Below are 13,137 nucleotides of genomic sequence, written 5' to 3'. Positions count from 1 at the left end.
GACAAGCTGGAGAGAATGGAAGCATCCAAATAAGCTTTTAAAATATTCTTGCAAAACACGCGATCATTAAAAAGGGGATTCGAAATGAAATACATGTAAACCAGGTTGTGTCTATATTACGAATATTTTTAACGTACTCATCGACGTGACTAACTGTTAAACTCAGGCGGTAAATGAACAGAATTTGTAACTTCAGCTGCTGCTTTTCAACATAGCTGGTTAGTCCTTTTCAAGAAGCAGAACATGACATTTTTAATATTTTAGAATATAGACGTGCAAGTAGCGTAAACATATTGTAACACGGATTAGTCTTGGCGAACTATTCTTTAAACCGATATAGTTGCATACATAAAAATAACGAACATGTTTGTTCTGCAAATATGGTTAAGATCGTACTCTTGGTTTTCACTTGCGTGGTGTTCACTGCTTTATGAACAAACATATAAAAGGACACGAATGAATATTGTCTGGATAGGGCCGACAGTCAAGATTTATTTGCTTTTTTACATAGACTAAAAACGATTTCTCGAAATGGTCTGTAATCAAAAGTCAAATCACCAGCTGCTAACCACATTATGTAGAGCAAAGGCGCTTGTATTGAGAACGATCCCCAAAATACTGAGGCACAGCTACCGTTCGCAATTTGCTGCCACTTCAACCAACTATTTCCGCTTTAACCTTTCCAAGACGTGAATATGTTTGCCGTTCACAGTAATTTAATTCGTGTTTTATTCGGTATTCTTAATATAAATGTTTTTCGTCCCAAGAGATCATGCTTAACAGATTGTACAAAAATCTGCATACCTAGTCCATTTTCAGATGAAAACGTAATATTGTACTGTAGAATATTTGCATAACCAATCACTTTTTCAGCTGAAAATGTGGCATTGCACATGTACAATCGACAACACTGGCCGAGAACACAACACTAAAATAAAGCACAGGCTGGCTGCACGCAGGACAATGCGAACACTTCCTACACCGAGTATTTCTCGGTTCGTGACATAAGGTTTCTTCAGTAACCACTGAAAAAAATACATTTGAGATCTCCAGAGTTGCAACCTCACACTCTGAACACTTACGAACAAAGTAACAATAATTAAAGAAGAACCCAGACTCTGGAACTGGGTCCGCTCACGCGCGGCACGTCACAATCGCAGAGTGGCGACCTCTGGATTTCGCGAGTATCCTCTTCCGGTTCGTCGCTGTGGTAACCGCGGCACAGCACAATTCACAGAGCTGGTGGTTGTCTTGGACACTCGAGAGAGCGCGACAGTGGCAGCAGACGTGCGTGTGTGTATAGTGTAAATCTCAGGCAGTCTATATCTACAGTACGGGCCACCATGACCCAAAGATTAGCTTTACAAGGTAATAATCATTCGGAAATTATAAAAATTATTGACTTGTTTTGAAGACTACTCTTCAGAAGTGAATTAGGTGGAAGCTATTGTCCTTAGTTGGGGGAGAAGGATGTAAAGCTACTTATTTCATCCGAAGTTGCAATTAAGCAGCGAATATTTCTATAAAAGAAAAGAAAAACTTGCATTTATATAGCGCCTTTCACCACTGCAGGACGTCCCAAAGTGCTTGACAGTCAATTAAGTAATTTTGAAGTGTAGTCACTGTTGCAATGTAGGAAATGCGGCAGCCAATTTGCGCACAGCAAGCTCCTGCAAACAGCAATGTAATAATGACCAGATAATCTGTGATGTTGGTTGAGGGATGAATATTAGTCAGGGAGAACTCCCCAGTTCTTCTTCGAATAGTGCCACGGGGTCTTTTATGAAGACCTGAGCGGGCAAACGGGGCCACGGTTTTAATGTCTTATCCAAAAGACGGCACCTCCCGACAGTGCAGCACTGGAGTGTCAGCCTAGATTTTATGCTCAAGTCTCTGGAGTGGGACTATGAACCCACAACCTTCTGACTCAGAGTTGTGAGTGCTACCACTGAGCCACAGCTAGTATCGTGCACTTTTAGGACTCTGTTGTTTAATTATTATGTGTGTGAGTTCTTGGGTTTCAAGAATTTGTTTACTTTTATCTTTTTGCCCCCAGTTTTTGAGCAGTACCAGAAGGCTAGAACACAGTTTGTACAAACAATTGCAGAACTTGCAACAAGGCCACAAAATATCGAAACTTTACAGAATGCAGGTAAGCAAAGATTGTGCTCCAGCATTCAGCAGTAAGTATAGATGTTTCACATCGTGAAAAAATATATTAGCTGCTGATTTTTGTTAAAATATTCATGATCTACAGTTTTAAGGAATTGACCATCAATTTTAGCAGCATGTTTGTTTACCATTCGAGACTATACAAACTGTAGCATTAATATAAGAAAATATTACATATATAAAAGCATATATAGTTTTGCACAGCTTTGGTTGAAATCTCTACATAATATAGATATGAATTTCAGTGGTGGGAGAATATTTGAGAAAAGTAATGAAAGAAAAAGTACAAATCTGTACCTAGACAGTGTGCTTTACTGAAATCCAAGGACCAGATTCTATCTACATTTCCCAGTTATTAATTATCCTGCTGTTTGGCCCAGCTGATTCTGCCTTGGCCTGATGAACTAGACTTGGATGGAATTACATCAGTAGATGTTGATTTAACAACAGCCACTTGCATTTATATAGCGACGTCACAGGAGTGTAATCAGACAAAAATTGACTGTAAGCCAAAGATGAAGATATTCGGACAAGTGACTAAAATCTTGATCAAAGAGGTAGATTTTAAGGAGCTTCAGAAAGGTGGAGAGGTTTAACATAATCTCTTACAAGGAATATACAGGAATGTACACGATTGGAAAGGGCTAAATTGTGGTCCACCTGGCCAGTCCCAGTATCTAGGCACTATCAGATTCCATGGTACCTGTCATAGCTCTCTATCAAATTTTCCTCCCGGCACTTCTTGAACTCCCACTTGAATTTGGTGATACAAACACCCCCCATTACCAACTTTGTCAGTCCATTGCATACGTGCATCACCCTCTGTACATTAGTTAAATCTAAACACATAAGCCCACCGACTCCCACAGCTACCTTGTCTACACTTCCTCCCACCCCATTTCCTGTAAGGACTCTATTCCATTCTCCCAGTTTCTTTGTCTACACCGCATCTGTTCTAATTTCTATGATTCTATGATGCCACCTTTCATACCGGTGCTTCCAATATGTCTTCCTTTTTCCTCAACTGAGGATTCACCTCCACCGTGGTTGACAGGGCCCTCGACCGTGTCCGTTCCATTTCCTGCACTTCTGCTGTCACCCCTTCCCCTCCCTCCTAGAACCACGATAGGGTTCCCCTTGTCTTCACCTTCCACTCACCATCCTCCACATTCAACGGATCATCCTCCACCGTACTTTCAATTTAGTATACTGTATTCGCTGCTCACAATATGACTGCTTTACGGAACACTTCTGTTCAGTCCACAAGCGTGACCCCGAGCTTCTGATCGCCTGTCATTTTAATTCTCCGCCCCACTCCCACTCTGACCTCGCTGTTCCTCAGCTCAACGTGAGCTCGAGGAACAGCACCTCATAGAGTCATAGAGTCATAGAGTTATACAGCACGGATAGAGGCCCTTTGGCCCATCGTGTCCGCGCCAGCCATCACGCCCTGTCTAATCCCATATTCCAGCATTTGGTCCGTAGCCTTGTATGCTATGGCATTTCAAGTGCTCATCCAAATGCTTCTTGAATGTTGTGAGGGTTCCAGCCTCCACAACCCTTTCGGGCAGTGAGTTCCAGACTCCAACCACCCTCTGGGTGAAAAAGTTCTTTCTCAAATCCCCTCTAAACCTCCCGCCCTTTACCTTGAATCTATGCCCCCTAGTTATTGACCCTTCTACTAAGGGAAAAAGCTCCTTAGTATCCATCCTATCTATGCCCCTCATAATTTTGTACACCTCAATCATGTCCCCCCTCAGCCTCCTCTGCTCCAAGGAAAACAAACCCAATCTGCCCAGTCTCTCTTCATAGCTGAAGCGTTCCAGCCCTGGTAGCATCCTGGTGAATCTCCTCTGCACCCTCTCCAAAGCTATCACATCCTTCCTGTAGTGTGGCGACCAGAACTGCACACAGTATTCCAGCTGTGGCCTAACCAGTGTTTTATACAGCTCCATCATAACCTCCTTGCTCTTATATTCTATGCCTCGGCTAATGAAGGCAAGTATCCCATATGCCTTTTTTACCACCTTATCCACCTGTTCCGCCGCCTTCAGGGATCTGTGTACTTGCACACCCAGATCCCTCTGACCCTCCGTCTTGCCTAGGGTCTTACCATTCATTGTGTATTCCCTTGCCTTGTTAGTCCCCCCAAAGTGCATCACCTCGCACTTTTCCGGGTTAAATTCCATTTGCCACTGTTCCGCCCATCTGACCAACCCATCGATATCGTCCTGCAGACTGAGACTACCCTCCTCGCTATTTACCACCCTACCAATTTCTGTATCATCCGCGAACTTACTGATCATACCTTTTACATTCATATCCAAGTCATTAATATAGACCACAAACAGCAAGGGACCCAGCACCGATCCCTGTGGTACCCCACTGGCCACAGGCTTCCAGTCACAAAAACAACCTTCGACCATCACCCTCTGCCTTCTGCCACTAAGCCAGTTTTTTATCCAACGTGCCAAGGCACCCTGGATTCCATGGGCTCTTACCTTCTTGACCAGTCTCCTGTGCGGGACTTTATCGAAGGCCTTACTGAAATCCATGTATACCACATCCACTGCGTTGCCCTCATCCACACACCTAGTCACCCCCTCAAAAAATTCAATCAAATTAGTCAGACATGATCTTCCCTTGACAAAGCCATGTTGACTATCCCTGATTAATCCTTGCCTCTCCAAGTGGAGACTGATTTTGTCCCTCAGAATTTTTTCCAATAATTTTCCCACCACTGATGTTAGGCTCACTGGCCTGTAGTTCCCCGGTTTTTCCCTACTACCCTTCTTGAATAATGGAACTACATTAGCGGTTCTCCAGTCCTCTGGCACATCCCCTGTGGCCAGAGAGGTTCTGAATATGTGTGTTAGAGCCCCCGCAATCTCTTCCTTTGCCTCACACAGCAGCCTGGGATACATTTCATCCGGGCCTGGGGATTTATCCATTTTTAGGCCTGCTGAAACCGCCAATACCTCCTCCCTCTCGATGTTAATGTGTTCGAGCATATCACAGTCCCCCCGCCCTATTTCTATGTCTACATCGTCCCTCTCCATAGTGAAAACAGATGCAAAAAATTCATTTAGAACCCCTCCTACATCTTCCGGCTTCACACACAGATTACCACTTTTGTCCCTAATGGGCCCTATTTTTTCCCTAGTTATCCTCTTACCCTTAATATACTTATAAAACATCTTAGGATTTTCCTTTATTTTGCTCGCCAGTGTTATTTCATGGCCCCTCCTTGACCTCATCTTTCTATTAGGCACTTTACAGCCTTCCGGACTCAACATTGAGTTCAACAATTTCAGATCATAACTTCTGCCCCCATTTTTTCAGATGGCAGCTGTTGCTGATGATCCTGATATTCCCATTTACACCTCCTCTAGACCAATCTTTTGTTTCTTTACTTGTCCCATTACCATCTCCTTTCGCCTTGCACCAACATCCCTTTTGTCATTTAATCACTCCTGCCATCCACCCCAGCACAGACTTTCCCTTTTTGTTCTTTCCTCCCTTTCCCCTTTCCCTGCCTCTGTACTTGCTTAATACCTGTTACATCTCTAACATTTTCCAGTTCTGATGAAAGGTCATCAACCTGAAATGTTAACTCTGTTTCTCTCTCCACAGATGCTGCCTGACCTGCTGAGTATTTCCAGCATTTTCTGTTTTTGTTTCAGTTTTTCATCCTCCGTCTTCTAATTTTGAGAGCATGCCCTCTTGTAGGATCCGAGACTATGCTAAAAATATTGACATTTATCTTGCCTGTGCCCTTTAGGATCATCCCTGAGCCTTGTCTTCAATGCTTAGATGGATGTCTTTCTTACAATAGTGACCAGAGCTATACATGATACACCCCAGTTGGACTGGATCAGTGATTTGTGCAAATTCAGAATCATTTCCTGAGTTTTGTACTCTACACAACCCAAGATCCTGTTTACTTCATTTACAGTTGATGACTTCAGTAATCTAGTACACCTAAATCCTGCTCCTGTGTTATGTTCTGTTGAATAATACAATTTGGCTTAAATAGTTATTCTTTATGATGTTTTCCCAATCTCTCTACTTTGCTTTTGCCCATAATTAAATGGTATCCTCTGTTCATTACCCCAGCTCCCCACCTTATCTATGTTCTTCTATGCTTGATTGGCCTTTTTCCTGTTGTTTGCAATTCCTCCTAATTTGGTATCACCTTCACTCTTTATTTGTTGTGAATTTGACGCAATCCTTCATTCTGCCAAGATTGAAAGCGTTTATCTAGATTTGGGATAGGCGATGAGGTGAAGAGTGGTCAATATCACAGAGGGATTATGAAAGTGCTGTCTGATTAGATGTGAGAATCACCGGTAGTGAATGGCCTTCTATCTCTTGTGTAATTTCAGCAGGAAAATGTACTATTATTATAAAAATTGAATGTCACTTTTAAGTAAGATGATTGGCCTGTGAAATATGAGGTAAATAATGACCATGGCATCAGTCAGGAGGACTGATTTAACTTATTTTCCTGAAGGAAGTTTTCAACTAATGTAAGTTTGTAAATATATGTACAACACGAATAAAACCACCAGTATGTGCATCAGATTATCTCAATCTAAAAAGATGCCCATTTCCATTCAGTTTCTAGGGCTGTAAGAACTATTAATTGGATATAGTTTGCCATGTTACCCCTCTCACTGTCCAGTGTTTTATTTCCATTATGATATCACAGCGGCATATTGTACCAAGTGTGTGATATCCTGGATACACTAACATAATGAAATGGGGTTTGGTGAGAAGGGAGAGTTCATAATTAGTGCTTGTGGTTGTCTGAAATAATTGAAATATTAAAAAAATAGCAAATGGAAAGCAGAGCCCTAAAAAAAAGCTGTTTCTGTCACACGGTTAGCATAGATCAATCAAATGCAAGTACACAACAAAGAAAGCAGCCACGTTCACCCTGTTCCTGGGACTACTCTGGGTTCAGCTTCTCTGTTCCTGCAGATACTGGGGCCAGCATTTCAGCTCTTGCATCTGTTATGTCTTTCTGCTCCTGCGCTGACTCTAGATCTAGCCTCTCTGCTCCCAGGCCAACAGCCTCTCTTTCCCTGGACTCTTGCTGCTTCTGGCCCACTCTGAATGCCCTCGGACTCCCCACTGTCAGGCCTTAGGTCCCGCCGTTCCCTCCTGGCCCTCCCTACTCTTCCAACCCAACATCTGTGCTCCACTCACCAAATCTGGATATGTCTCTGCTCTGCTCTACAAGCCCAGCCTTTCTCTGTTTCAGTCCCAGGTCTCTAAACATATGTTGCAATTTTTTTTTTAGAATGAGTGCCCACGAAGTACAATTCCTAGCATAACTGATAGGAAAACATCCAAGAATGAGATCAAGCAAATCTGCTGGAAATGTTTTTGAAGCTGTGCTTCTAGATGGCAGACAACTCACATATAGACATGTTAACCATAGTAGTTTACAGTACAAAAAGAGGCCATTGTGTCTAGTACACAGAGTGTCTGTGCCAACTCTTTGCTAAGCCAATGCCCCACTTTCTCCCCATAGCCATGTATCTTTCTTGGCTTCAATTATTTATCCAATTATTCTTTAAAGGATGCAATGGTCTCTGCCTCAACCACTTCCTTTGGCAAAGCATTCCATGCCCCCAAAACCACCTGTATAAAGACATCTTTACTAACCTCTCTCCTCACTCTCACTGATCATTTTAAATTGATGACCCCATGTCACTGACTCTCCAAACAAAGGATATAATCTTTCTTTATTCACGCTATCAAAACTCTTCATAATTTTAAAAGCCTCTATTAAATCTCCTCTTGGCTGTCTGTGCTCCAATGGAAATGATCCCAGTATCTCAACTCACTCCTCACAACTATAGTTTCATATCTCTGACATCATACTGGTAAATCTACACTCTATGCTTTTTATGACTTTAATGCCCTTTTTATAATGGGGTCCCAAAACTGCACACAGTATTCTGATTAGTTTAAATTCATAATTATTTCTTCACTCTTGTACTCAATGCCCCATTAAAAAAAAAGTTCTGTTGGCCTTTTTATGGCTTTAACTACCTGCACTCGCAATTTCTGGGAATTATATATTTGAACCCCTAGGTCTCTTGGTTCATACACACCCTTCAGTGTCTTTCCATTAAGTGTATAATTCTATTCCTCTTTTCTCTCGAACTGTATTACTTTACACTTCTCCATATTAAGTTGTATTTGCCCACTCTCTGATAACTTGTCTATGTCTTCCTAAAGTCTTTCCCAGACCTCCTCACTTGGAACACACAGTTTCCATCCATTGTCCAATCTGAGCAACACCCATTTACTTTAATTCTTTGTTTCCTGTCCATCACCCAACTTTCTATCCATGCTGCTATTTTTCCTCTTATTCCATAAACTTGTATTTTTCAAATGAGACCTGGAAGTTTTAGTGGTGCATTTTGCAGTGGCTTTTAACGAAGCCACTGCATTTGCACCTGACTTCCGGGTTTCCCGACCAATTAATGGGAGTGGGCGTGATGACGTGGGTCCAATTCAGCTCAGGTATTTAAAGGAGCAATGCAAAGATGACAGTTGAAGGTTGGTGGAGGTTGGAGAGACATTGGTGCGGTTGGCAGAGGTTGGAGAGACATTGGTGCGGTTGGCAGAGGTTGGAGAGACATTGGTGCGGTTGGCAGAGGTTGGAGAGACATTGGTGGGAGAGAGAGTGCTTTGTTTGTTGAGAGATTTGTTTGTTTGCAGAGAGATTTGTTTTGTTGCAGAAAAAAATACAGTCTCAGCATCCTAAGCTGCCCCCAGATTTAGTGATGCCTCCCTGGAACTCCTGCTGCAAGGAGTTAGGGCCCGCAGGGAGGTCCTATTCCCTGCTGATGGGAGGAAGAGGCCTGCCTCAGACATCAGGAAGGAATGGCTGCAGATGGTGTCAGAAGTGAGCAGCAGGAGTGTGGTGGCGAGGTCCTGGATACAGTGCAGGAAGAGATTTAATGACCTCATGAGGTCAGGAAAGGTAAGTACAATGCCACATTCAACTACATCTTGATGTGCGTGTCGCCCCAACCCCCTCACTTTGCCTTCCCAAGCCTACTCCTGCACATCACTCCTCACACCAACCTACCTTGCAGGTGCACCAATCCCTCTCTGTCTATGCACTTACTCACATCCCCATCTGACCATCCACTCGCCCTCATCTTAATGCAGTGTCACGCCTCTCCCTCATAGATGTTGGCCATCCATCTGTTCCACTCATTCCATCACTCTCACTCAAAGGTCTCTTGTTTCCCTCCATGCAGGAGGAGAGAGCAGAGAATACCCGGGAGAGGCAGAGAACCGGAGGTGGCCCTCCGTTCATAGCCATGCTGACTGCAGCAGAGGAGGAGGCACTGGTGATCAGCAGAGTGTCGGAGTTGATGGCGGTGGGAGATGGAGAGACAGGGAACTCCCAGCTACCTAATGACAGAATTAAATATCACACAGCCACATGGCATACAACAGTCACTTATGTTGACTTGATGTCAGCAGCCAGTGAAATATGATCATGTGCATAATGTTCAATTAAAACATTCTTATCATAACAGTTCTAATTCATGTCTTTAGTCTCCCACAGGGCCATCAAGTGTCTCACAGCTAGTCCAGCCAGAGGAGGTCGCTGACTTTGAGGGTGCACCGTCACAGGACGCATGCACACCAAGCACCAGTGCACATACACACACGTCAGTGGGACCATTAAGTCAGAAAGTGATGTTGTCACCTGGTGTCTCACATATCACATGTGAGCAAGAGCAGATAGTGCAGATAGGGACAGCAGTGGAAGTTCTCCTCGGAGGGCGCAGGTTGCTCCAAGCTCTGCTCAGCTGGACGAAGATGCTGAACCTTGAGGGCCGTCGACAAAGAACCTGATTCTGGAGGAGCAACAACATGCGAGAGGCTCTGGCAGGATTTCCAGCTGCGATGTGCTCACTTACAGGGAGAATGGAGGAGTCCATCTTCAGCATGACTGGCATGATGTTGCAGGCCATGGATATGAAGTGTTCGTCCATTCAAAGGGTGGCCACCTGCATGGAGCATCAAACGCAGCATTCAAATGAAGGCATGCTTGTTCTCACCAACAGCTTGCACACTCTGAATGCCACTTTAACAATGATGGATAGAAACCTACACTTGGACAGCCATCGCCCCACTGATGTGCAGCAAAGTGCTCTCTAGCTCCTTGCTAGCAGGGAAGTACGGGTGGGCCAAGAGAAGGATGTTGGTGAAAGGGGACGTAGAAGTGGGGCTCTGCTCAAAGCGCTTCCATTTCTCCCCTATTGCCCCCCTTCAGTCAGAGCCCCAGATGCTACCTCGTGTCCCGATGGCTGAGTCTGCTCCGACACAGGTGCAGGAAGCGCAGTCTTTGGCGGGGCCCTCGTGGGCTCCAAAACCCAGAGGACGTCGGTCAAAAGCATCTCGGCAGTCAGAGCAGGGAAATGAGCAGCCTGCCTCAACTCTGCTGCAGCCACAGGGGTTGCACGACATAGAAGTGGTAGGAAGAGGAAGGTGAAAGAATTCTGTATGCACATGGGTGTGTTAGGCAATAATGCACTGTTAAGGTTATGTTATATGGAGCCACATTAAATTATTTCTTTGCACCACTTTCCCGTCTTACCCATTTTTGCCTGCTGCCTGGCAAGTGGCCTTGTCACTTGTAATGAATGGTAAGACATGACTTAACTGCAAGCAATAGGTGTCTGTGACAGGAATGGTTTGGTCATTTTAGGACTGCTTTGTGGTTGTGGAGAGGGGGAAAGTTGGTTCAGCAGATGGGTGCACTGGTGTAACCTAACTAAATCGTGCCATTATGAGGCCATCCCTTGCAGCAATGTGAGCCTCTGCTGGTGCCATATCCACATCAAGTTCCTTCTCCTCATCCTCCTGTTCATCCACCTTCTCCTGCTCCTCCTCTGAAGAGGTTCTGCACTCTGCGCCTTGCTCCTCAAGCAGCTCCAATCCTCACTGCTGCGCTATGTTGTGCAGTGCTCAACCTACCGCGATCATTCTGGAGACTGGCTGGTGTGTATTGAAGGGCTCCTCCAGATCTGTCCAGGCATCTGAAGCGCATCTTCAGCATCCTGATTGCTTGCTCTATTACACATCTTGTCGTCATTGGGCTTTGATTGTAGTGCTCTTAGGCCTCATTGCTTGGCCTCTTCAAGGGTGTCATCAGCTAAGTCTTCAGTGAATATCCCATGCCTCCAAGCAGCCAGCTGGTAAGTCTGGTCGGAGGTGCGAAGAGCTGAGGGAGGGTGGACTGCTGTAGGACGAATAAATCATGACAGCTCCCTGGGAATCTGCACATACATGCATGATGATTTTTTTTGTGGTTGCAGGTGAGGTGCACATTGAGGGAGTGGAAGCCTTTACGGTTGACGAACACTGTTGGGTGATCTGGGGGTGCCTTGATGACCACATTTGTGCAGTCGATGATGCCCTGCACCTGTGGGAAGTCAGCCAGAGCCACAAAGCCGAGTCCCACTCATTCTGACTGGCTTCATCGGTGGCATAGTCTACCTAACTGCCTGCCCTGGCAAACATGGCATCGGTCATCTGGGTGATGCATTTGTGCGGGCCAACTGCAAAATCCTACAAATATCTCCTGCAGATCCCTGGAAGGAGCCTGAGGTGAAGAAGTTGAGGGCGGTGGTCACTTTGACAGCCACTGGTAACACGTGTCCACCAGGTCAACTTGGCAGCAGGTCTTCTTGCAGCAGGCTACAAATGTCTGCCATGACCTGACGTGATAGCCTGAGCCTCCTGAGGCACTGCTGTTCATTCATGTCCAGGAAGTTGATTCTCTGCCTATATACCCTATGTTGGGGGTATCGCCTCCTGCGAGGTGCACCCCTGTGCTCATCCCCTCTCCTGTGGAGTGGCAGGTCGGTGAGGAGAAGGCTGCTGCTGGTGTTGTTGCTGCTGGTACTCATCTTGGTCCTCATCTGAGGTCCAGGGTGAGACAACATAAGCAGCACCCATGCTGATATATGACACATGTAAAGTGGAGATCAGATGCACAATCCTCCAATGTAGTGAGAGTGACCTCCAATGTTGCAGAAATCACCTGCAAACTCCTGAAAGCAACCTCTCAGACTAAATGGGAGCAGGTGTGAGGTTTCAGTATTTATGGTATTTTTTGCCTGTCATGTGTTCAGCCCCCCTCATTTGCCGCTCTGCTCTCGCCTTGCTTTCACTGGCGAGGTTCAGGAAGGCCGGGAATCCCGTGGACACCCAGTAAAAATTCAAACCTCAGGTAAAATTTGCCCTTAATAGCCTCTTAATTGCTTTAAATAGCTAACGCACCTCTCCTGAGGGGTTTTCTTGCTCGCAGCCGAACGTGCTCCAGTTAAATGCGGAAGCCGGCTGGTTGAAGCCGGCTTCCTGATGCCCTGTCAATTTCCGCTCTTTGATGTTAAAATTCCGGCCTGTGTGTCTCAGTAAGGATTCTTCAATCTGATTGGTATGAGAAGACACGCTGTTGCTTTCCCTGTTCACTCAAGTCCCAGATGTCCTGTAGAGAGCGCCGCGCTGAAATGGATCTCTAATTACTGTAAGTTGCCGCACAAAAGCCCAAAAAGTCTATGGGCGGCTTAAGCGCAATGAACTGCACGCGCCATTTGTTTGCCACTGAATGCTAAATCCGGGGCTAAGAGTTTGCTCATAACTGACGTTCAAGTCTAACTGGTCTATAGTTACCTGGTCTATCATTCTCTCCCTTCTTGATTAAAAGATTACATTGATTACTCTCCAGTTGAACTGCCTAATTTACATATTTAAGAAGGATCGAACAATTGCGGCTACCACCTCTGTTACCTCCTCTCTGATGTCTTTCATCAGCCTAGAGTGCATGACATCAGGGTCCAGTTACTTAGCCATCTTGAATTATGCGAATTTTTTTCATAACCAATTCTTTTTCTACAGTAAGCTCTATCAATTGTTCTT

At 44.9% G+C, this 13,137-nt stretch overlaps 1 protein-coding gene across 3 annotated transcripts in view; it reads left to right on the top strand.

Annotated features, from left to right (window-relative positions):
* The window catches only part of spag6 (sperm associated antigen 6), a 184,822-nt gene that overhangs the window by 789 nt on the left and 170,896 nt on the right, over positions 1-13,137 (top strand). Inside the window, exons 1-2 of one of the 3 annotated variants that reach the window (XR_015078374.1) lie at positions 1,176-1,368; positions 2,057-2,152. Coding sequence is in view for 1 of the 3 variants with exons in the window: in XM_085987779.1 (XP_085843905.1) it covers positions 1,344-1,368; positions 2,057-2,152 (121 nt within the window). In the remaining 2 variants the exon portion in view is untranslated. Of the gene's footprint in view, positions 1-1,175; positions 1,369-2,056; positions 2,153-13,137 lie in introns of those variants that run through there. The other 2 variants (XM_085987779.1, XM_085987780.1) reach the window with 2 other exon arrangements.

Source organism: Somniosus microcephalus, chromosome 5 (assembly GCF_052327205.1).
Source record: "Somniosus microcephalus isolate GS21.2 chromosome 5, FLI_Smic_1.0, whole genome shotgun sequence".
NCBI classification, from domain to species: domain Eukaryota; kingdom Metazoa; phylum Chordata; class Chondrichthyes; order Squaliformes; family Somniosidae; genus Somniosus; species Somniosus microcephalus.
Note: the sequence above shows the minus strand (reverse complement) of the source record. Positions and strands in the feature narration are given on the sequence as shown.